The sequence below is a fragment of the Oryctolagus cuniculus genome, chromosome 3, assembly GCF_964237555.1.
Source record: "Oryctolagus cuniculus chromosome 3, mOryCun1.1, whole genome shotgun sequence".
In the NCBI taxonomy this organism is placed as follows: Eukaryota; Metazoa; Chordata; class Mammalia; order Lagomorpha; family Leporidae; genus Oryctolagus; species Oryctolagus cuniculus.
The window spans coordinates 169,530,060-169,555,955 of NC_091434.1; the positions used below are offsets into that span (position 1 = coordinate 169,530,060).

The following is a 25,896-nucleotide window of genomic DNA, read 5'->3' on the forward strand; positions in this document are numbered from 1 at the left end:
CCAAATTTTGCAGCTACACAAGCATGAAACTTGCTTCCCTCCTTGCCCATTTGTGTCTCGGGAAGGGGTTCCTGGGATTGTGAGTACAGGTAGAATCTAAGTATTCTCCCTGTAAACACCAGTCCTTTCAAGTCTCTGATTCTGACTCCAATCATAAGCACTCTTTGACCTGAGAGAGATCTCCAAGTAGCAGCTTCCTTCATTTTTTTGGGGGGGGGGGGCAGGGGGCAAACCCTTTCTGATGAAGCCCTGCCCCCACTTATGTTTAAGCACTTGAATTTCTGTTTTACTGGAAACTCCATCTGTTTTTCCCCCTTGTTCTTCTCCCATGCCCCTCTAGTGAATCCCTGACTGAGCAGTCAGGACCTCTCTTCTCCACTCCTAGTCCACCTCCAGACTAGTGTGTAATTGTACGGTGCTGCTGGAAATTCCAGATATTTCATGTCAACTGGGCCCTTGGCACTATAAAGGGGGCTATTAGGGAATGTTAAATCAATATTGTTTCCTCCCATTCCTTTCAAAGGTTAATTGAGCTCATCACCTGGAGCCTCCATCCCACTAAGGAAATTCAACATGAACTTGCTCAGTTTTCATGAACTCCTCATCTTTTTGCTCCTTCATAGCACCCTTGAGACCCATTTTGTGTGATGAAACGACTGTTAACAAAATGCCCATGAAAGCTTTTCCGTTGTTGTTTATCCAGTTGTTTTGTTCTGGTTTTGAGTTCTGATAAAGAATATTGTGCAAGAAACAGTTTATGACAAGGATATGAGTTCCCACCGCTCACAACTGTTGTGGCTGCATATAGCACAGAAAGGACTCTGATTCAGTTAGCAGTGACTGCCAGCAGTGATGACAAGGAGAATGGCATTTCAAGTGATATTTGTTATAACTTTTGAGCACCAAAGGCACCCACGAGTAACACTTGTTTTCATCACAGGGCTTGGACATCTGTCTGAAGCTGTGGTTGGAGGGCATGCTGGTGGGGAAGGGAGAGGCTGTCTTTCAGGAGTGATGGCCCAAGATTCGTCCTGAGCAGAAATCAAGTTTTAAGTAGGGGGGGAAAAATCCACCTTCTATTTTATTTACATGCTAGGGCTGCTCATTTTATTATGAGACATTTGAGACTGCTCAAACTTCCTATTTTTCCCTACTGTGCCATTTTCCATTGCTGTTAAAATGAAAACCGTGAGATGATCTCTGTGGGACTCCATGCTTTCCCAGGGTTGGCAGGAAGCCCTAAGACCTTGTATGAGTTGTGTGGGCCTCGGGTGATTGGGAATGTGCAAGTGACCTGCGGTAGCAGTGAAAGAGGCAAGGGGGAGCTAGTGAATGTTCTGTTTTGTTGTTGTTTTTATTTTTTTTTTATTTTATTTTTTTTCTAAGAAGGAAAACCAAAGAACATGGGTTTCTAAGAGTGTTCCTGGGATTAAGACAGGAGCACCCTCCCAAGTTCTCCTTGAATGTCTCAACCCCTTCTTGCCTGCCTGCCTTCCTGTTGCTGGGCTTCCATGGAACCTTCCCAGCAGTTACTGGGCTCAGGTGGGGGCCGTCATCCTGCTCACTTCTAGCTGGTCAGCAGGGTTGGGGACAGTCGAGTTCTAGTGCTTTGGGGACAGTCGAACTCTAGTGCTTGCTACTGAGATTGTTCAGGGCAAATGTTGCTTCTGACCTGATTTGGCCCACTAACTACAGTTCCCTCAGAAACATCGCCTACATGTTGGTTATACAGGGCACTCCAAGAAGCTTAGGGGAAATGGAATTCAAGATAAACTGATTTTTGGTGCGAAATTTTTTGAAATATATATGTATGTGGGATCTTCAAAAAGTTCATGACAAGTTCATGGTTTTCAATTTTTTTCCATCAAAATAGACTTTTCATTTAATTTCATTTTCTGCAAAGTTCCTACATATAGAGAATATTGTTTGTCCTAAAGTTTACTTACACTTTTATTTATTTAAAAAAATTTTTAAAGTATCATGTGCAGATTTTCTGAATATATTTAGAAGGATAAAAACTCCTTTCAATGCAAAGGAAAAGAACAGACCCTGCTGGAGCAGAGTTAAAACCAAGGGAACTGGCAGGCACACTTGTGTGGTTACTGAAATATTTTGTTTAGTGTTTAAAGATTGATTTATTTGAAAGGCAACATGACAGAGATGGAGAGAAAGAGGAGCAAAGAGATCTTCCATTCACTAGTTCACTCCCTAAATGGCTGCATCAAGGCTGGGTCAGGCTGAACCCAGGAACCAGGAAGTCCATCCATGTCTTCCACATGGGTGACAGGGGCCCAAGTACTTGAGCCATCTTCAGCTGCTTTCCCAGGCACATTAGCAGTGAGCTGGGTCAGAAGTAGGGCAGCCAAGACTCAAACCGGGGCTGCTGTCTAGGTCGCCGGCCCCTTTACAAATGTTTTAAATCAAGTGATCTTTTGTCCATTGGTTAGATTAGCCAACTGCTGTATCGGTGTGGGGCCGACGGAACATGCATGTCAAGTGCCAAATGGTGGTGAAGTCAGGGTTTAGTGCTTAACTCCCTATTTTAGAATTTTCCTCTATCATCTTCATTTATGTAATTTATTCAACTTGTGAGTTCCTTAAGAACATAAAAAGGTATTAATTTACATTGGAGGATATGTAATTAAAAAGGATTTTTTTTCTTGGAGGAGACAGACTGAAGTTTAAATACTGAACCCACCATGTGTGTGACCTTGAACAAGGCACCTTTGCCCCTGTTCACCATGCCATGAGCTCCATTTCTTCAACTTTGTTAGATAACGTAACAGGGGTATTACTGAGGTTGAGATATTTTATGTAAAGGGCACAGAATAATTATATCCTAGGTCACAGATGAGTCCAGAAAGTTGATCCTTTCCTGGAAGGGGCTTGTACCCTGGATTTTCTCCCAGGTCCAGCAGCAGTCCTTCCAACTTGTAGTACAAGCAGCCCTGATTTGACTGACTTTAATGCTAAACTATAGGTAAGGGTAAATTTTTATATTTGCTTTCTTCTTGACCTAGCCCAGATGCCAAGGTTATCTGAAGACGCCTATTGTAAGTGTAGGGGTAGAGCTAGTGGTGATGGCGGCTGCAGCAGGCCACGGTGATAATTTATGCTTTAAGAATAGACGCTCACTAAAGAACTTAATCTAAGAAAACCCTCTGGCAAGGTGACAGCTGTGAACTCAGGGAACTTTAAGACCATTCAGCTGGCTCTTAAAGCCAATTAAAGTTCTTATTTATTGATGCAATCAGAAATTCCATATTTATTAAGCTGTATTTGTTGTCAGGTATTTATGAAGCATGCTATTTGCTTTAAAAGAATTCACCTTCACTGCGGTTCTTTTCTGTGTGGAAAGCCTAATTTTAAATCCAGGGCACACTAAGAATGTTAGTGCCTGCTGCTTTGGCTCAGCCAAGCCAGCATTGAATTCCCTGTTATTTTCATTAAAGTACTCAGAAAAAGGTATGAATAATTTTAGCATCTATATATTTAATATTGATTCTTTTTAATTGAAAAAATTAAGAATGGTGTATTTCATTCTGGCCCAGTGTAAGTGTTCCCAGCCATTTTGTCTGTCTTCTGCTGCGGTTGCATTAACTCCCCCAAATACAGCAGACGTCTTTTATTCCTTTGTTGCGAAGTTGGTCTCTGTAGTGATATTGACTGGTCCTGTGTTGCCCAGTGTAACGGAAAGAGCAAAATCATTTTTTTGAAATCTGGACCTTTTCTTTATTTTCTTGGTTTCTGTCCCTGTGATTAGGTGTGTGTGGACAAGCCAGCGTACGCATGTAAGTGAAGCGAGATTCCTAACTCTTGGCTAATTCAGAAGGAAAATGTAGACTACCACTGCATGCTTGAGGTGGACCATGAGCTTGCACATTATCTCACTTTAAACAGCTGCGTACAGTTTATAGTTTACTGCAATCCTTACTTTATAAATGGGAAAGCTCAGCCGAATGGAATCTGAATAGTTTTCTTCACACTTACGCTAGTAATGCAATTCAGACGAGGGGTCTCGTGCAAGGTCTTGGATTCATCCCCGGGAACCACGGGCATTTTAATGATGCTGTCAACTCACCGCCATCAGGTGGCCTTGCTGCGTGTCGCACCTTTGTCCTCCGTGTTAGACCAGGCAATGCAGTGGGGCCTTCCTTCCCTGCTGTGGTGCTGTGTAGTCGACTTGCAGTGCTGGGGTCGGCTTCCCTTTCGTTTCAAGTATCAGGCATCGTCCAGCATCTGGCCCCTGACAGCAGAGACTGTGCACGTAGCGAATGAAGGAGAGGGACACTCCAGCCCGTGCAGTGCTCTTCCCAGGACTGGACAACGCGCTCCTTATGAATGATTGTGATAGCAGCGCCCAGGTTTCCTGATTGTGGGAAGGCGTGTGAAGTGAGGTGAAGTTTGTCTCTCGCCCAGAATCCTGACCTGCTAGAGTAGGCCTCAAACGCTACGTTCCTTTGCCTATGGCGTCTGCTTTGATTCTGACAGCCTTATTTCTGAGAATAGTTTTCCCTGGGTTGGTGCTGTTTATTGCTAATTTAGTGTCAGTGTGTTTTGTGCTGCTGTCACGTAAACTCCAAAGACTGGCTGATCATTGAGAAGAGACCTGGGTCCCTTTTCTGGAGGCTGGAAAACCAAACACTGATGGACTGCCATCTGGCTGGGTACTTCTTGCTGCCTCACCCTATGGCAGAAAGGCACAGGGAGAGAGAGGTGAGGGTGGGTGGGAGGACAGTGGGGGAGAGGTGGAGGGAGAGGAGGACCGACTGGGCCTCTCCTAACAAACCCACTTGGGTTCCACAAGGCCAAACTCCTCCATCCCTGAGGGCATGTGGCCTATCACCTCTCTGAGGCCCCATCTCCCAACACTTGTTGCTTTAGAGATTAAGTTTCTGGTACCTGCATTTGAGGAGATACATTCGAACTGTAAGGTTTAGTAAGCTACACTTGAGCTTCTTGACTATCAAGTGCCCTGTGGAAGGCACTTGGTCATGTAACTAGGACAGTAATGTGAGGTTCCTGCAGGTGCAACCTTGGATGGGAGTTGAGATAGGGAAATGACTCTCTATTTGCATATTTCTGTCTTTAATTTTTAGTTAGCTTAATCCCACTCTGAGGCTACTGGGCACATTTCCCACCACCTTTTTGACAACCACCTGGGTGTATGGATTTCAAAATGTTTTCTGCCAAAATATACTTAGCTTTTAATTACTTCTCCATGACCTCTTAGAAACCCCTCATATGTGAATCAGTAATTTTCTTTCTATAGTTGGCATGGGTTTAGGACAAAGGAAACTGTTATTTAGGTTCTAGTCTCATGCATTGTCACCGTGCCTTTATTTTCACTGCCAAATGCTATTTCTCACTGGGTATTTCTACTGACCCCTGTGCTTTATTTTTGATAGGGTATCTTTTATTTCATTATCTTTGATCCTTTTATTACTTTTCACAACCAGTGTTTGATAAGCACACCTGTTTACCACCCATGTGGGAAACCAGAATGGAGTACCAACTCCTACATTTGGTCTGGCCCAGCCCTGGCTATTGTGGGCATTTTGGGGTTGAACCAGAGGATGGAAGGTATCTCTCTGTCTGTCTGTCTGTCTGTCTCTCTCTCTCTCTCTTGCTTTCTCTCTGCCTCTCTGTTGCTTTACTTTTCAAGTAGATGAAAATCAATCAACAAATAAGCAAGCATTTTTTTTTTTTTTAAAGAAAGCACATAATAATAAAATAGAAGTGGCTGGGGCCAGTGTTGTGGTGTAGTAGGCTAAGCTTCTACCTGTGGTGTTGGCATCCCATGTGGGCGCTGGTTCATGTCCTGGCTGATCTACTTCTGATTTCTGCTATGGCTTGGGAAAGCAGTAGTAGTTTGGGACCCTGTACCTGTGTGGGAGACCCGGAAGAAGCTCCAGGCTTTGGATCAGCCCAGCTCCAGCCGTTGTGACCATTTGGGGAGTAAACCAGCAAATAGATCTCTCCCTCCCTCCCTCCCTCCCTCCCTCCCTCCCTCCCTCCCTCCCCCTCTCCCCTCCTTCCCTCCCTCCCTCCCCCTCCTTCCCTTACTCTCTCCCTCCCTACCTCCCTCCCTCTCTCTCTTTCATCTCTGTAACTCTACCTCTCAAATAAATAAATCTAAAAAAATTTTAAAAATAGAAGTGGCCTGTGTTACAGTTCACATGGGTTATTTTATATAAAATCTGTTAATGGAACTGAGAACTTTGCAAGAACAGCATTTGACATTTTGAGGCTACACATGGCGCCTAAAGAAATGGTAGGGACAAAGCGAGCCCTCCAGATGGGAGCCCACTGTGGCCAAGGAGTGAGTGTGCAAGCATTGCCTCAATGGAGCTGGGTTAATCAGCTCTGAATTGAATTGTTAAGGACCTAAAATCATGATGCGCTAGAATATTTAGAAACTCTTGTAAATCATCTAATTGAACTCATATTTGTTATTAAAATAATCTTATGGAATACATCAATGTATTATTTTTGTATGTAGATGCATCTCATAGGAAGTAATTGATGTTGTTAATTGAACACAGATTATAACCGGGTTGATTCCACACGTGCCCCCTTGGTGATTCAATTCTGATTATACTTTATCTTAGAAGAAGTGTTGGTAAAGATAGATTTATTCTGGCTTTTTGTTTTGTTTGTGTTTATAACCAGATCGTGTGCCCTTTTGAGGAGGATTTTTATTAAATGAATATCTCTCGTGGTAGTCTTGACACTTTTAACTCTGCAAAGCATAACAGGACATTTGTATAGCTGATGTAAATATGCTATTCCAAGATGGATTTTTTTGATGTAAGGAAAAAACAGCTCATGTTTTGAATTAAGTGTTGCAAACACCATTTTACTTTCTGTCCTGCTGAAGAAAGACTGTGCTCTGACAAGCTGGTGGCAACAGCTATCCAGATGACACTTGCCTAGACCCTGATGTTTCAGGGGTCAGGGTCGTCCAGGGTGTGGATCTCTGAAGCTCCATGTGGTTTTATCAGTTGATTTCCAAGATGCCTCAGAGACCATTAGGATGGAAAATAAATCAACTGGGATTTAGTTGTGTTTGGTATCACACAACGATCTATGATCAGAAAAAATTGTTTGAGTCGGAGGAACAATGAAATATTATCAAGTGTGGATTGCTAGGGTTTTAGAAGCCTGCTAAAATGACAGCTGTCTTTCCTGTTGGAGTTCTGGAGCTTTTGAGAAGAACCTCAGCGAGGAGATGGACAGTGAAATACCACTTGCCTACCGATGGAAGCTAGACTGAAGGATCTAACCCAGATTAAGAGTCAAGTGGGCTTGCTAGTTGAACTTCAGGGTTAAATTTCTTCAGGCACATATAGAAGATGATAAAATAATTTGGTTCTTTTCTCATGAGGCATGACCTTCGAAATTAGACTTAGAGAAGACAGTGCCAGCTGCCGGCTTCTAACGTAGAATAAGGGGCTGCTAATCCAGGCGTGCCCACCTTTTTCTTTTTGGTTCCTACCAACCAGAGTTACCTCACTTTCCCAGCAGTGGGGAGGGCAGGGATTACATCTACGGAAGTTGGTTCTTAGGGAAGGAGGAAAGGCGCCACATCCGTAGGTACGCATGCTCTCTGACCCAAGGCTCTGAAATGAGCAAGTATTCTAAACCATGGCGTCACAGTGCCTGTCCGCTAGAAAACAGACAGGACAACTTGTTACTGCTTCAGCCTCTGAGACCTCGGTGCCTACTCTCGCACCTGGACCCTTCAGTGTTGCAGTTAACGAGCTAATGATGGACTGTGTGAGGAAGGAGTGAGTTCTGGTTGGTGTAAGAAAAGTTTCTAGTAGAACCAACAAAGCATTAGCTTTAAATTTTGCAGGATTGGTATCAGCAGCTCAGAATGAAACACTGCACAGAACATTGGACATTCCTTTTTAAGATTTTTTTAAAAGATTTATTTATTTATTTGGAAGGCAGAGTTACAGAGAGGCAGAGAGAGGAATTCCATCCGCTGGTTCACACCCCAAATGGCTGGAATGGCCAGAGCTGTGTTGATCCGAAGCCAAGAGCCCGGAGCTTCTTTCAGGTCTCCCACGTGGGTGCAGGGGCCCAAGGACTTGGGCCATCTTTCACTGCTTTCCCAGGCTTTAGCAGAGAGCTGGATTGGAAGCGTAGGAGCTGAGACTCAAACCAGCGCCCATAATGGATGTCAGCACTGCAGGCGGCAGCTTTACCCACTACACCACAGCGCTGGCCCCATGACAATGTTCAAAAAGCAAGGCTACTGGATCCGGCGCCATGGTGTAGAGGACTAAGCTATTGCCTGCAGCGCTGGCATTTCATGAGAGTGCCAGTTGAGTCCTGACTGCTCTATTTCTGGTCCAGCTCCCTGCTAATGTACCTGACAAAGTGCTTGGGCCCTTGCAACCTTGTGAGAGACCTGGATGAAGTTGCTGGCTTCTGGCTTCATCCTGGCCTGGCTTGGCCCAACCTGGGCCTTTGCTTCCATTTGGAGAATGAACCAGTAGATAGAAGACTTTTCTCTGTCTCTCCATCTCTGTCTGTCTCTAATTCTGCCTTTCAAATAAATAAAACTTAAAAAAAAAAAAAAAAAAAAAAAGAATACTGACAACTCCAACTCATTCAGAAGAGTTAGACTTCAAATTTTATATAGTTTTAGGAATACCATAATGAATTTATTTTTCTTATATTTCCTCATTGAATTTGCATGTGAGATTTATGGTAAGTATTTAAAAAGTCAAAAGAACTTTTCAAAGAAGAGAAAACAGAGAAAGGATTGTGTAGTTTTATTAGCAGTATTTTCTGGTCAGTGCCACGGCTCACTAGGCTAATCCTCTACCTGCGGTGCGGGCACACCGGGTTCTAGTCCCGGTCGGGGCGCCGGATTCTGTCCCGGTTACCCCTCTTCCAGGCCAGCTCTCTGCTGTGGCCAGGGAGTGCAGTGGAGGATGGCCCAAGTCCTTGGGCCCTGCACCCGCATGGAAGACCAGGAGGAATCACCTGGCTCCTGGCTTCGGATCAGCGCGGTGCACCAGCCGCAGCGCGCCGGCCGCGGCGGCCATTGGAGGGTGAACCAACGGCAAAGGAAGACCTTTGTCTCTGTCTCTCTCTCTCTCACTGTCCACTCTGCCTGTCAAAAATAAATAAATAAATAAAAAATTAGCAGGATTTTTTTTCTTACTCATGTATAAAATAATAGGATGTCTATCAAGCAGTGGAGTCTTAGATCAGATGAAATATGGTTTGTTAGATTTGTGTGAGTGTCTGCGCCAGCCTTGCAGACCCAAGGCGCCCTTTCTTCCACTGCAGGTTCCATGTGCCTAACTGCAAGATGGACACTGGTGACTGGAAGTGACAGTCTGAACTGGGTTATAACCTTGTGCTGTTTCTTTAACCACGCCATCTATTCTTACTATCCTTCCACGTTTTCCCAAGTGAAAATTCTAAATTCCAATTCATGGTTTGTTCAAGTGAAGAAGACTGGATCAAATCATTCAAAAATAACTCTGTAAATGCCCAGCTTTGCAAAGATGGCCCCACTGGTGACAATATAGCTCTCCTCCAGATAGGCGGGGTCTATTTATTTATAAAAGCTCCAAAGCTCTCTCTTTTTTTGTTCTTCTGAAAGGGGGTCCTGATGACAACCTAATTGAAGGTGGAGGAACAAAATTTGTCTGCAAACCTGGAGCCAGAAACATTACCGTCATATTCCATCCATTACTGAGGTAAGTCAAGTCCGTGATGCACTTACGGAAGGTCAATATTTACATTATTTATGCTGATGTACTGAATGCAATAGTTCAGTCAGCTTTGAAACAAGTCATTTAAAACAAAACAAAACAAAACAAAACCCTCATTCCATTTTCTGGGGCCTCGCTACCAAAGGCGGTCAATGGAACAGACGGTGTCATCCTTTCTAAGTAACTGCCTGTCCTCAAAAGTAACAGTTCCTAAATACTTTTTTTTTTCCTTTCCCACTCTGATCCCTGTCCCTCTCTCCCCTTCTTCTCTCTCTTAATCTTCCCCCAGTTCCATAGTCGGCCAACCATGGTCGTTTGGAGAAATCTACCTTGCTACTTGTTTTCAAAAAACAGTCTTAGGGCACGGTGCTGCTCATCTGTCCACGTGCTGTGTGGAGCTGCTTGGGGGATAGAGCTGCACAGCCTTAGAGTCAACAGCAGGACCCCCAGGGCCCAGAAGCCCACTGATTTCATTCTCTGTCCCTTTACAGGGGAAAGTTCCCGACTCATGATACGTCTCACCCACCCGTTATTCAGATATCATTTGAGAATTGTTGGGCCTTGGCATCCATGTGAAGTTCAAAACACCAAAAGATATTTTACGAACCAATATATGGTTTTATGTCTTGAAGGAAAACTTGGTGGTGATGAGAGTGAAATCTATTAAAATGGTCAGTTCGTTGCAACGCTCTAAGTTTAAACATTCTCAGCCTTAAGTGGCTCTCACAAGGTAGTTTTTGAGAGAGAAAAAGGAGCATTTAGTGTTCAGCGGATGCCAATGCTCAATTTGGTAATAATACTGTACACTTAACAGAAATTAAGATGGCAAGTTTAATCACACATGTTTTTGAAGGATTATGTATTTTTCTGTATTTTCATAAAATGGACCAGAAGCTAAAAGGCAGGTACCTCAGAATATCACATGAAAGTTCTAAGATTAACTCCTAGGCTATGTAAGGCGTTAACAGGTAAACAGTTAACTGGTAAACAGGTTGACAGATAAGCAAATGCTACTGATTTGGCCAGAATTAATACTGTGTATACTTTTCCAAAACATAAGCTGCTTTATTACTGGAATTTTCCTGCCCTCTCATTGACCAAGACTTACTAAACCAGTACCATAAGAAGCAGTTACATTAAAATTTCTTATTTAAGTAACTGCTGTTTTGAATTTTCCCAGTTTACTTTTCCTCAGTTAAATTTTAAAAAATAGAATGTTCATACACTAAAAAATTTTAAAGAAATATTATTAACCTTTATGAAATCTCTGAGCAAATATTTGCAGCAATTAAATTCATTTAAAAATCATGTGCTTAAGAGAATTGAGACGGTTAGGAGATAAGAGAATTGGGACTTTCTCTACAGGTTTAATTGAAATGTACTGTGTATGTCACACACTTAAGAGGTAAACTGTAAAATGGGATTTCTAGATTAAATAATATTGCTCACATATATCAACTGACTTTGGTAATTAGTATTCACTCTTCTCCAATTTGAATGGATTTCTCTGTAACTGTTAGTAATTGTTAGGAGAATGGGGAAATGCCTTAATCATCAGAGGCATCTTATAACCTAAATTTAATGCCATAATCTTACTGCTAAGTTATGCTCTAGCTGGGTCAATAGACTTCTTAGTGAAGTCATGTATATATTGTAACTTAGTACTTACTTCACACTTAAAAAGAGTTGCGTGTGTTGCGGTTCTTGACAGTTTTTAGTGTTGTAGTTATGCTACTTTGCTAAAGAATTGTTTTAAGACATGTTAGCACTCCCACTGGTTCTACTCCTTTGTTTAGTCTCTACTTTCATTTATAATTTCAATTTATTATTGACTAGAACTGGAAAAACTCGTTATATGATATCAATAGTTTATCATTCATTCTTTGTCTTAATGGAAGACAATGTGTATCTCTTAATGGAAGTCCCAGAATATTGTGTGGGCTGCTGGGTAAGACTTCTTCGAAAAGCAAGTGATTATTAAAGCCTTTATATCAGCCTCAGTCTGCAGCCTTACTTCTTTATTCATTTTCGAGTTGTTTTTGAAACATCATAATGGGATTGAAGAGCCTCAAATGGCTGAGGTCTCTTAGTATTTTTCACTCTTCCCTTAGTTTTTACCCTTCAGCACTTGGTGAGTGATTTTTCATTTTTCAGAAATTTAAAAGTTTTATTTGCATAATTAGAAGAATCATTGTGCATTATCCTGGTATATTCCACGATTACTATTAGCATTTAAAAAGTTTCTCCTTTTTCCTTCGGTCATTCATTTATGTATACTCAACAATTGATCAAATACTTGTGATGCGTTTTTTCCAGCTTAGATATGGACTCCTATTTAGAAACATTTCTGATATGTTGTGTGGGATTATTGAAATAAAATTATGTAGATAGCCTTTCCATCCTTTGGAATACCCATTGCTTTTATTCCTTGCTAGCTCAAAGTGAATGCAATTTAGCATTCCATTATGGTGAAGACAGTATAGCATTATTGTACGTGAACAAAAGAAAGAAAACACAGCATACCGGGAGAAGCAGTGTGGAAGAATGCAAGCACAGGAGAAAGTACAGGATTTGAAATTTGAAATGAAAACCACAGCAAGATAGCCTGGTTCAACTCCAGGCTCCGTATCCTAATTTTTTTCACAGATTGCATATCAAACTTTGATTCTATGTCATTTCCTATGGGGGGAAAAGAAACAAGTCCATACCCTGTCTCAACGGCTACAAGCTGCTCTTCCAGCTGGGGCATGGGGGCAAAACACAAGGCTGAACAAACATCCCATCCTGGTCTTCCGAGCTCTGTCTGTGATTGCCATCGGCCGGCAGTAAATTCTTCGCAGCCTACAGGGTTTCTCTGTACCCAGAGTCCTGAGACATCGGGCGGTGCAGATCGCTGTTCCACTGCCTGTGTGTGTCCCTGCACTGTCTCTGCTGGCTGCACTCAGCAGTTTCCTACGAGGTCCTCGACGCTGGTCATCGTGCCCCTGTATTGGGTGTTGCCCTCCCAGCTCCTGTAGCTCCTCGCTAGGAGTCTACAGGCTGCTCACGCCTCACTCCTGTTGGCCCCTTTACTTGTCTGTTTCCTGCTTTTTCTCAGTGTTTTCCTTCTGGTCCAACTTGTCTTTTAGCAATTTCCAGCAGGACGCCATGTAGAATTATCTCACATGCTTTCCTCTTAGCCATTGTGTGCGGTTCAACCCCTACTAACTCTCTGGATGATACAAGGTCATTTAATCAATCTTTCTGCCGGTAGGTCTACGTGAACGAAAAGGTTTATTGAAACAAATAGGTTTCTAGCCAGGCCTGCGTAGAGTGTAATGGACCCTAAAAAGGTATAACTAATGTCTTTTTCCCCCCAACGAATGTGCCTGCTATTTTTCAGTCTTCTCCGGAACCCTTCCAGAAAAATGAATGAATTCGCTTTGATAAACGGAATTTATTTTCTGGGCCTTCAGTCTGGGGGACACGAGGAAGATACGTTAATGTTGAAATTAGAGTGGCATATTTCTCTTCTTTCCTGCAGGTCTGACATACAATTAGGTTTCCTCCCAAAAAGTTAATATTTTTTGAATACTTAGGGTGTTAATTAAGCACAATCAAACATAAACAAACCTTTGGCAACGGAGTATATTTTACTGAGGTGTCAACTATAGTTTAACACAGAGTGGCACTTTTTATTACAATTAGTAAATAATGTAGCCATTTCAAGAAATCTGAAATTCCTCTATGGTTTCAGTTTGTGGAGTTTGTGGGGGAGGAAGTGAGAATTTATTTTTCCATTTGTTTCTCGTGATTCTTTATTTTCTGAAAACCTAAAGAGAAAGAATACATTGTCTTTAGATTTGATAATACTCTTCGTTTGCATAGTAAAGCATGAGTGAGAACAACAGTTATTTCTTTAAAAATCCGAATGCTTATAGCATCTAACTAAAATCTTCAGAAAATGCTTGGATGCTTTTTCCTGCTCTCAGTGGGCCAGTAAGGCACCCTGGTGGGATGCCCTTGCTGTAGCCACACCTCACAACTGCCGACGCGTGGTCGCATAAATCATCAGAGAACCAAGAGGGACTTAACGCAGCCCTCCACAGCCTTAGAAAGGAAAGCCCAGTCCCGATGCACTAGGGGGCGAGTCAAGGGGCTGAGGACGCCTTCTTGCTGTATTCTCTCAGGGTCTCATCTCTTGGCTCAGGGCCCCTCCCTGAAAATAGGCCTTCCACTTCCCAGTTGGAACACTTGGTCAGTCAATGTCCTAAGCGCACACATTGGATCATTCTGTCAGCACTGCAGCGGGTCTTTGATGGCATCCAAACCCCGTGAGCCTCAAGTTTGTCTTCTGGGTAAAGTCAGGGCGTTGATTGGTCTAATGCTGATGTCTCCCTTTCAGCTTTTGTGACTCTGTGACTGGGAAAGACTTTTTTTTTTTTTTTTTTTTTTTTTTTTACAGGCAGAGTGGACAGTGAGAGAGAGAGAGAGAAAGGTCTTCCTTTGCCGTTGGTTCACCCTCCAATGGCTGCCGCGGCCAGCGTGCTGCGGCCGGCGCACTGCGCTGTTCGGAAGGCAGGAGCCAGGTGCTTCTCCTGGTCTCCCATGGGGTGCAGGGCCCAAGCACTTGGGCCATCCTCCACTGCACTCCCTGGCCACAGCAGAGAGCTGGCCTGGAAGAGGGGCAACCGGGACAGAATCCGGCACCCCGACCGGGACTAGAACCCGGTGTGCCAGCGCCGCAAGGCGGAGGATTAGCCTAGTGAGCCGCAGACTTTTATAATAGTTAGGGAGTCCAAAGGCCTGACGTTCGAAAATTTAAAAATGCAAGCATGTTTTACAGTGGCTTACATCTTTTGTGTGTTTTCTTCAGCTGTCTGTTAAAAGGCAGTTGGTTCTTTATTGCAATGAGCACTTTGCATATGTAAAGCATGTTTCTCAGGAGACCATTGAGGAACAGCTGTTTGTTACCCCAGGGTGACCGGCAGCCCCTGGAAGCGAAGTGGGGCCGTGGTGATGATGAGGGCATTTGCACTGCCGAGACATGACTGATATTCACACTTCAGAACAGAACTCAAGCATGGACTGTCTGGGCGGTGAACATGTTTCACTATTGTCAGCCATATTTCATTATTTCATTATGATCAGATAGCACTTGAAGTCTTCCCGGGTAGAGCAAAATGAAATATTTATCGGTCAGTTAGGAGTGTGCTGGCATCCACGTTGGTGACGTTGAAACCTTCTTGGCAACCCAAGCTTCTAGAAACTGACACTGTGTCCGTGGTTGGCCAGATATCTTTCCTGAGGACGGGTCGTAGTGATCGTTTCGTATAATACAGAAAAAAGAAGACTTTCGAAAAAGTCTTCTCGTCAGATGTAGAAGTAGCCAGTCAGCAGCCGTACAGGGGACCCTTTCGAAGATACCTGTTGTCTTCTGGAAAGTGGCTTTGAAATGGGTGGGATTAAGAGATGCCTGGATTAGGAGGAGAGGAAGTGGCTGAAACCACTCCGGGAGCAATGAAATGTTTCCAAAAGCGGCTATGCCATTCACATAGCAATTTATGCTTCCAAAAGTGATACTCCAAAGTAAACGACCGAGACTGCTGTTTTTATTTTAGACTTTGTGTTTCATTAATTATAGTGCTAATAACATCACGTGCTGCCAGAAGTGCCAGGCCATGGGCATGTAAAAGTCAGTGCTGTGATGCAGCGACAGGAAATTCATTCACTCATCCATGTAACAGAATTGCTGGAGCACTGTGTGCCTAGCTTGCGTCTTTCAGCGATAAACAAATCTGTGCCCTTATAGAATTTAGACGGGCGGAAAAGTCACACAATAAACATGGACAGTAATGCATCATGCGAAACAGTAGCAGGTAGCGATTGATTTAGGAGGGATTAAGTGACAGTGAGAACTGGGGCACTGTTTCAGGTGGCGTGAACTCAGATGGCCTTTCTGAGAACGTGGCCTGGGAATAGCCTTGAAAATGAAGTGAGGCAAACAGAAGCCGTGGAATATCTAGGGGACGTGACATTGTAGAGAAAGCGGGAATGAGGAGGAAGAAGAATATGACCAGAGACCAGTAAAAGGACTCTCGTTGTGGGGGGGTGGTGTGTGCATGCAGGGGTGCACGCTGGAAGGTATGAGTAGGGAACACATACTCACAATTGGTAGTCGAAAGGAAAATGTATACGCGAAAAGGGGGCGTTGTACTTAGAATTACAAGTAACTTTTGGCGCTAGATGTGAGCTTCCTTCTCAAGGCTTAAAGAGAGCAGACTCTGGCTGTCAGGAGAAAATGTTTCTGAAGCTTGATCTTACTGGAGGTACTCGTGTTTTAGTGCTGAAGCCGTTATTCCTACTCTGTTTAGTTTAATGAAAATTCTCCATCCTGTCTGACGATTATAAATCCAGAAATGGAAAATAAATCTTTGACGTAGCCCTCTCTGACAGTATTATCCAATGATACAGGGCAAGTATTATTTATTATGAGATTAGTCTATCAAGATGTTATTAGAGAGTTATCCCGTGTGACATTTCAAATATATGAGGATTTTTAAAGAACAATTGTAGCTGAACTATAGATTACTGTTTTCTCCTAAAGAAATAGTGTGGTCTGGGAGAATACTTTACGGAAGACCTGTTTTTTGTTTCTTTGTTTTTTTGTATTAAGCTTTGCCAACAAATCAATCAAAGTTTCTTATAGAGAATAATTTGGGGATAAGCAGGTCCCTACTTAGGAATTACACACAGGAGTCTAACCCTGATCCGCACAAGAGGTCTTTTCAGCTCTTCCCGGTGCTGACACTTGCTCGTGAATGAATGAATTTTGTAAGGCATTTTAGGTTTTTGGAATGCAAATCTTTATTCCTGTAGTAGCCTGGACTTCTGCCCTTGGTGATGTTCTTTTCTCAGATCCTTTGCTACTACTGTTTCCACAGTGAAAAAGTAGAATAGTGGCTCCAAAGGTCTGAGATATATGAGTGGGGTAGACAGTACTTATTGCCTTAAAGAATAACTAAGTTATAGGAGTGCTTAGGAAATATTTGTTGAGTGGAAGTGGACTTTTTTCTTTGAATGACAGACACCGATGTACGCGCACAGAGAGATCTTCCATTTACAGGTTCACTCTCCAGATGCCTGTAACAGCCAGGGCTAGCCCAGGTTGAAGGCAGGAGCCCAGGATTTGGCATGAGTCTCCCAGGTGAGTGACAGGGACCCACATACTTAAGCCATCACCTTCTGCATTCCAGAGTGCACACTTTCAGGCAGCTGGAATTGGAAGCAGATGGGGACTTGAGCCCAGGCTCTCGGTTCTGGGAGATGAGCTTCCTAAGCAGTGTCTGGCTGTGCCACACTCTCCCCATGAACACTTTTTTATTAGGTACTGAAATAGATCAACATTTAGGCATAAAAACAGATTTATTTTTATACCTAAAAGGATATATGCTAGTTTTTTTCAAAATATCTTTTTCTTTTGTCGTGTTACCAATATAGGTGCTTGTTTTAGAATAAAACATAGAAATACAAAGATGGTTTTAGAATTTACTGTTGTTTACAACATGATCCTGAACTAGTTACTCTTCTTTCTAACTCAGACTTATTAGAAACTTAGTAATTTTTTTCTTATTTAGCTGTTTGCTCTGTTCCGTTAAGACTTTTTTTCCACTTTTATTTTGGATGTATACAATAGCCCTGGATCCTCCCTTTACACTGGAGATTATCTGTCTATCTGTCATGTGTGTTGTCTGCTTTGAAAGTGGGATTTCAGTTTGAATATTGAGATTAAGCCTGGATGTAAAAAGTTGGAATGATTCTTCGGTATGCCTTTTCCCAATATTTTTATTTCTAAGAATGCAGAAAAGTGTTCCCACTCGTGTCAGGTTGATGTGTGCATTGATATTTGGAAGAATATTATTCTGAGTGTTCACAGGTATGTGATATTTCTGTACAGATTCATGTTTGTTCTTAATGAGCTAAAGCTTATATAGACATTTTGAAAGATGTTGGTGATTAGACAGTCTAGCAAATAACATTGTGGATCATACATTATTCATGCATGGGAGAAAATGTGGCTACCTTGTTGAATTTTTATGAAACACAACATTTTTTCCCTGTCCTCGGAATTATGATAAATATGGCTACGTTTTCAGACTGTTTGACCTACGAAGCCTGGGAAGCACTGAGCAATGGTATATTTAGATTTCAGGCTCCACATTTGAGTAAATGCTTTTGAGTGTACATTATAAATGTTACATGACTGCAACCATCAAACAAACTAACTTTCAGAGATTAAATATTTCATTATAAGCTTTTTCTTTGGTGCTTTTGTGTTTTCAAAACGCTTTGCGTGATACATGACCAAGCACTGATTGCAACTAACTGGAAATTTTGTATTACTGAGGGGAAATGGAGAACCAATCAAGAGTGCAGCTCACTTGTATATTCACATTGCTACAAGGTCAGAAGAAGAGCAGACATGCCAGTAGAGTTGGCAGCATAGGATGAGCCATTCTGCATGAGAAATGGCAAGGAAATCTCTAAGTGCCAGTGGGAATCAGAAAATGTCACACCTATTTTCAGGTATATTAAGGTCTGTCACTTAATGTTGCTCCCTACGTCTGGACGATAACCAGTTGCATGTTGAAGAGATTTGACCACATTCTTTGCATCTCTTGGGGTCACAGACATAGGAAAGCTTTCTTTGGTGGGCAGTTAGCTTCTCTGGATGTGCTTAACTGCAAGTGAAATTCAGGATGTGGTTAGCTAGATGCTGAACTGTCAGATCCTCATTCTTTCAGTGTAGGACTGTACTTCCGGCTAACTTACATTGTGCACCTCCTGAGCACGAGATGCACATCTCTTCTAGTCTTGTTCACCTGGGTTCCTTCTTTATACCTCTTGTTCACATTGGTTATTATCTTTGGCAGGACCAAGGAGTTACAGTTGGTTTTGTATCATTTCAGCGTTGATTCTCTTCCTCCCGACTATAGGGGTCAGGTGGAAATTCATGTCATGAATGTAGCTGGAGCAGTTATTAGGGAAACTCTGCCTCTGTTTTTGTATTTGTTTGTTTGTTTTTCTCCTGTGCCAGTAACTCATCTAAATGAATATAATTTAACTCTTTCAGTTCCACTTACAAAAAAACCCCTGGATTATTTATGCTATGAAAGCTCAAATGAACATAAAACTGTTTCCAAATAAACTTGAAAACATCATGATTTAAATTTAAGAATATATTTTGGATGTAGGGTCTGTTTTTTCTAACCTTATCAATTAAACTATATCATTGCCAGTTATTAATATTGGAAGTTTATATATGAAAGCAGCAAAGATTCTTTTCAGTATAAAATATCTAATAGTTTGCACACTGCTTTTTATGTATTCTGAGCATGAATTTGTCTTTTGAACTGCCATAGTCAAAATATGCTTATTCAGCATTTGGTGAAATATGTTTACGTCCAGCCACAGGCCCATTTACATCTGATTCGGAAATCTAAATTGATAATGTAATTTGGTGTCAAAAATAACATAGGAATACCTAGAGGAAAAATACACTCTCTCTCACTTTAAAAGTAACATATTTCTTTGGATATTGGCGGTACATTGCACAATTTGGGAAATTATTTTGCCGTTCCTTTTGTTCCTTGGAACACACACACACACACACACACTCTCCCACTCCCACTCCCATCCCTGTTCATTCTGTTTGTTTGTGTTTTGCATGCTTTATTGTTCAGGCCTCTATATAATAACAAGGGCTCTTCCTTGGTCATTTTCAACTTTTTTTTTTAATTATTATTGCTTGAGAGGTAGAGCTACAGAGAGAGAGAGAGGCAGATAGAAAGGTCTTCCATCTGCTGCTTCACCCTCCAAAATGGTTACAACAGCTGGAACTGGGCCAATCCGAAATCAGGAGCCAGGAGCTTCCTCCAGGTCCCCACATGGGTGCGGGGGCGGGGGGGGGGGGAGGCAAGCACTTGGGCCATCATCTTCTGCTGCTTTCCCAGGCCATAGCAGGGAGCTGGATCAAAAGCAGAGCATCCTGTGTGGGACGCCAGCACTGCATGCGGTGGCTTTACCTGCTCCACCATGGTGCCAGCCCGTCTTCAACCTTTGAAAAACTCCTTCGGTTTCCTCCTGTATAACCCAGGAAACTCTCAGCCTACTAAGAGATCTGGGGCTTGGGAGAGCGTACAGCCTGACTATAGGCTGAGGGATCGCGAAAGTAGGTTCTCTGTAAGATGAACGAAGCCTGTTGGACCACCTTGAGAGTAAAAGCCAGAGAAGCTGAAGTTAATAGACTCTATTTTCTAGACTTTGGGATTCATGAACCACTTACTGAAAAATTAATTGGTAATTAACAGACGTTGCTGATTTTATTTTTTAAAAAGGAATTGTAGTACCAAGAAAAATAAAAATGATATTATCTAAGATTTAAGAATCTTTCCTTGAAAATAAAGACAGTTGGCAACCCGACAGCAGCATTCCTATGCAAATGTCAATATAGGCTGGTTTTTGGAAGCAAGATATTCAGTCCAGGAGGGTGGGAGGGATGTGGATATGGGGAGTTAGCCAGGAGCCAGTTGGATAGAGGAGTCCCAGGAAGCAGTGGACAGCGTGGGCCCAACTGACAGGATCTGACATAATTGTAGTGCATAGGAAATTGAATTTTATGGACTCAACTCATGTGGCGCATCCATAATAGGCAATCATTAAAACGGTTTTGATTAAATGAGCAAATATATCATCAGTAAGTAGTAGGGCACTTGTAAAAGTGCACCATAAACTCGGCGGATACTGAAGATTATTTCTGCATGTTGTGGCAATGTTACATTTTAATGCTTGTAGATTAGAGGATATGTTTTTCCCCCAGTTATTCTGAGCTGATTTGCTCACTGCCTTCCCTTTTGCTGCTTGACTGTTGGAATATACTGTACGTAGCCTGTCACAGCTGTTTGCCTTCTGAGCTGTAGCCTGTCCTGTGGGCCCCAGCCTGGCCCCCTGAAGCTCTCTCTCTGCCAGTGTGTTCAGGGTGCTGCCTGCCATCAGTGAGGCCATCGGCGTCTTGTCTGAATACTGTATTTTTGCTTTTTGCCTCTGAATGAAACACGGTAGAAAAATGTTAAAATGTGAAAGTAGAAGTAGGAAAAGCAAAAAAGATTGTGTGAAAAGCAGTCACTAAATCCATTCTTTAGCATGAAATTAGAAATGCTTAGCAGGTTTCATAGAGGCGCTTCAATGCTTGGAAATGCACCTAAGTGAATCTACACTTCTTTCTTATTTTGAAGCTTGCTGGAAAATTGAAATGAGGATTTCACTAAAGGATAAAAAGGAGCCAACATTCTCTGAAGACTGGAAGTTCCTCTGTCATCTATGCCTTTTTTTTTTTTTTTACATGTTTTTGATTGACATGTTGGTTTTCAAGTTGCAGCTCTGACATTCCTTTGGAGTTAACTGGATTTTCTAGGGGTGGAGAGAAAGTTTCAGTTGAGGTTATTTCATTTTTCATTCATTTACTTCTTGTGTTGTGCTGTTCTTCTTGCAAATATTCATTGAGAACTTCCCATGGGCCAGAGAGTGACATTGTGTGTGTGCAACTTGTGTTCCTTTTGGGGATATTGAGGTTAATTCAGAATAAAAGGCAATCCAGGACGGAGATGTCCATCATTCCCACAGTGGTGAATTTCCTTCGTTTTCCTTCTTCCCCTTCAGAAAACTGTTCATTGTAAAGGCACATGTCTTTTTGTTTTTCTTTTTCAGAGGGAGTTTGGCCTCTAGTCCTCATCCTACTCACATTTCTTTCTGTCCCATTGGGATTCAGATCAAAAAAGTCTTGCAATCCAGCTCGCAAGCTCTCATCCCTACTCCCAGTACAGTGTCACTGATGTCTGCCAGTTGTACTTAAATATCTCTCACATCCATGTCCTCCCCTCTGTACATGTCGCCACTCTGGTGGGCATCTCCACCTTCCTCCTTTGTTTCCATCACACTGTTTGAACTTCCCGAATCCACTGTACGCATTTGCTAGATCTTAAGTACTACTGCGCCCTCTCCTTCTTTGTGATTTTGTGATCTCTGTCCGTGGAGCTGGAATTCCTTTCTGTAGAATAAAAGGTTTAACTCTCTGTCCATCTGCACAGTTCTCTCCTGCTTATCTTGTGTACGCAAATACAAGGAACCTTTCTCCTAGATACGTCATGGTATTATTCAGATTTCTTTATTTCTATCTACCAAAAATCTACCCTCCAACACCTACCTTATCCCTCCTTCATAATATGACTGACAACTGATACGTCATCTTCTCCAGCGATTTTTCCCCTACATCAACCTATTCTTATAAGACATGAGTTGATCACTGTCTCCTTTTAAAAACTTGTGACGCTTCAGGCATACTTTTTATAGCACTTAACACATTGTCCTGAGATGATTCAAGACAGAACACAGTTTTTATTTCCAAAGTAATAATTTCATCACCAGCAAAAATCCTGGAATAGGAGAGTGACATCATGATCAGGAGCAAATGGAAACCCGCACTAGTTTGTGTTTGGGTGGAGGTAGAAGAATAGGGATGAGAAAAGGAACTGGAGTTACTCAGACTCAACATGTTTGTAGGGAAACTGGGGTGGCGGTGAGGAGGGAGTGGTTGTGAAAGGGATCTGGGTTCCTGGGTAAACAGTGTGAGCCACGCGAGCTAATGATACTCGTAGCCCCAGCGAGACTTTATAGGTGAAGTCATTGCACATTTGCGCAGTCAAGTAAAGCTTAGTATACACTGGAGTGGATGATAACATAATGGAGGCCTGCAGAAATCCTCCTCTTGATTAAATACACAGATTTTGCAAAGAAACATTGCAGAAGACTGCTACAGTGCATGCATGGGAAGATGGGTAAGCAGATAGATGAAAACACTCTCAGTACTCTCCGACCATTCTCAAGATCTGTTTAGCTGGCCTGCACCGCGGCTCACTAGGCTAATCCTCCACCTGCGGCACCGGCACCCCGCGTTCTAGTCCCAGTCAGGGCGCTGGATTCTATCCCAGTTTCTCCTCTTCCAGTCCAGCTCTCTGCTGTGGCCCAGGAATGCAGTGGGGGATGGCCCAAGTGCTTGGGTCCTGCACCCCATGGGAGACCAGGAGAAGTACCTGGCTCCTGGCTTCAGATCGGCACAGCACGTGGGCCGTAGTGGCCATTTGGGGGGTGAACCAATGGAAGGAAGACCTTTCTCTTTGTCTCTCTCTCTCACTAACTCTGCCTGTCAAAAAAAAAAAAAAAAAAAAAAAAAAGATCTGTTTAGCTGAAATATATAGGACTACCTATTGAGCCGAGTTTCTTTATGGTATGCGTATACAGCGTTCTCCAATCATTTACGGTGGTATACTTGATACCTTTTTTTAAAGAAAAGGGATTTATTTTTTATTATTTTTAAAAAGATTTTATTTATTTGTTTGAGAGGTAGAGTCACAGACAGAGAGTGGGAGAGACAAAGAGAAAAGTCTTCCATTCTGTGGTACACTCCCCAATTGACCGAAACAGCCAGAGCTGAGCTGATCTGAAGCCAGAGCCAGTAGCTTCTTCCTGGTCTCCCACACAGGTGCAAGGGCCCAAGCACTTGGGCCATCTTCCACTGCTTTCCCAGGTCATAGCAGAGAGCTGGATCATAAGAAGAGCAGCCAGGACTCGAACCAGCGCCCATATGGGATCCTGATGCCGCAGATGGAGGCTTAGCCCACTATGCCACAGCGTTGGCCCTACTTGATATATTTTTATCAAACTGGAAGAATACATTCAGTATATTAGTGAAAATTAAAAGTAAAAATGAAAGTATATAAAGTAGAAGGTGTAGGTTGGCCAAATTTTGTTGAAAATATATAAAAACATTTAGCACTTCCTGAGTACTACTTATATACTTAGTAAATATGAGATTATGATATTTCTTTTTATTTGTTATGCTTTCTAAATTGCGTTACAGGGAGTGTGTGCTTATTTTGTAATAGAAAAGAGTCAAGAGAACAAAGCCAACCCCAATGACTATGATCTACTAGTATACTAAATAATAATAATAGCTGAGTTGCTATGATTATGATATTTACTGGAACACATAAAATGTATAGTAACATGAAACGGCTAACATTTAAAGAGTAGTTTGCAAACTGCTAGCAGGTATGTGATCTAATTGGGCTCTCATAACAGCCCTGAGATGTTGTTTGAATGGGTCATATTATTCTTATTTCAATGGCTGAGGCTTGAGCTTTCAGATCCTTGTTCAAAGTGAGTCTTGGAACCTAAATGTTCCTAAATGCCAGGTTTCGTGCACTGATGAAGAGAGGGCGTCGAGCGTACTTTCTGGAATGTGTCACAGTGGGATTCGGAGGTGCAGCCACGTCCACTCTGCGGCCCCTCTCTCGTCTTTGGGCCTGGTGTCTTGCTGTCTGGGAAGTGACTGAGACAGGACTGCGGGAGAACCACCTCCGCAGCTTCCCCTTGGCCATTTGCCCTGGGACTCCTGGAGACCGCCTGAAGCTGTGCAAACCACAGCGCTCTGCCTGGAGGCAGGTGCTCTCTCTCTACTCGCCACCCTTTCTCCCTCCCTCACTGGTGGATTTCTGCACTCCCCTCAGCCACGTGTTTCAGAGGAACCCCGGACACTTCTCTCACTCCTCCTTCCCCAAAAGGTAGATTACTAGTACGCGTTTCCAAATATTTCCTGGGGTGAAGTGCCTTAAAGAGGATGGATTCTGATCTAGGTCACTGGACAGGTGCAGTTGAGCAGAGAAGCCACGAATTTCACTGTCGCTAATGCCTGTGTTCTCTGGCAGGCTGCCGGTGCTGGATGTAAAATGCTAGTCTGTGAACTCCTCGAAGTAAAGCGCTTATTTCCCCGCAACAGCCCACAAAGCTTCTTCTCTCTTGTCCTCCCCAAAGCCAAGCCCACATCAGGGAAACGTCCTGGGTGAGAGATTGTTTATCGTTGCCTGTCAGGAAAGGCACTACACCGAATCAGTGAGGTTTTGAGGTTTTGAGTTGGCGAGCATTTATGCATCTACCCTATTGAACAGCACGAAGGCTGTCGAAAATGTCCAGTTCCCCGCATTCTCTCATTCTCTGTAGGAGGAAAGACCTTTCCTGTGTGGGTGGTACAGGGACATTGTTAATAGGCACTGGAACTTCTGCGGGAAGCCTTAGCTGGAGTTTGGCTTGCAGAGAAGGAGGTCTGCTGCTGATTTTGAAATCTTCCCAGCTCTGCATGTGAACTTTGTAGCTTGCTGCACTATTTGGATCTGGATAGTTTTTCTTCTAAATACTAGTTCCAAGTCCTGCTCTTTTCTTCTGCTTTCTCTGAAAAGTGTAAGTTTTTCCAGCTGGCCTTGATACTTCTAAAATTTCTCTTTTTCCTTTTATTTTCTTCTCAGTCTGCAAGACTCTGTTTATCACACTCATTCTTGGGAATTACCCACATGTGCACTTACTTGAGAATTGGATGAAATGTATATTTGTATGCTATGCATATTTCAGTTATCATTTTATTTGGTGCATAATGAACAACTACTAAGAGAGCAACCAGTTGCTCTTCAAAATACCGATGGAGCCCTGAAGAATTTTGCATTTGGTGTGACAAAGCCAGTACCGTGCCCTCTGCAAAGAGGGAAGGGCGGGGGCAGATGAATGCATTTCTAATGCAATCAGGAAACTCCTCTATAATTTAAATATATTAACATATTCTAAGAAACTGGTATTTGAATGTCCTTAAAGATAGCTTGAAGTCTCTCCCAAACAAACATGATTGAGTTACTTGGCGGAGTGCATTAAGACAGCAGGCATGGTCCTTAATGGATCAATGCTGTCTATACTCATTATCCCAGCAAACTCCAGGAAAACCACCACTGAAGCCATCAGAGGTCAGATTATTGATGCAGTCCTAGTGATTTTGCTTGCACTGCTCACATCCAATTTGCCACCAAATGTTTGATGCCATGCAAACATTGAGGTTCTTGAACAATAATACTGCTTCTTGGTTGATCCTAGAAGTAGTTACGAGCATACATCTTGAATCCTTGCATTTGGGGTTACATACAAGGAAGTAAATAGTAGTTTGCAAACATTCAGAGCTGTAGGCCTGTTAAGGTAACCTTGCAAGTCTGCTTACGTATCATTAAGGTCTCAATCGGCTCGA

At 42.6% G+C, this 25,896-nt stretch overlaps 1 protein-coding gene and 1 non-coding gene across 4 annotated transcripts in view; one reads left to right on the top strand and one right to left on the bottom strand.

The window, feature by feature from the left end:
* Positions 1 to 25,896, top strand: part of EXOC4 (exocyst complex component 4) — an 871,518-nt gene that overhangs the window by 399,637 nt on the left and 445,985 nt on the right. For all 3 annotated transcript variants that reach the window (XR_011387458.1, XM_002711996.5, XM_070071324.1), the window contains one exon: positions 9,629 to 9,725. Coding sequence is in view for 2 of the 3 variants with exons in the window: in XM_002711996.5 (XP_002712042.3) it covers positions 9,629 to 9,725 (97 nt within the window). In the remaining variant the exon portion in view is untranslated. The remainder of the gene's footprint in view (positions 1 to 9,628; positions 9,726 to 25,896) is intronic.
* Positions 1,979 to 2,107, bottom strand: LOC127491915 (small nucleolar RNA SNORA22). The gene has a single exon (XR_007920842.2). It is a non-coding gene; the product is annotated as a small nucleolar RNA SNORA22 (small nucleolar RNA).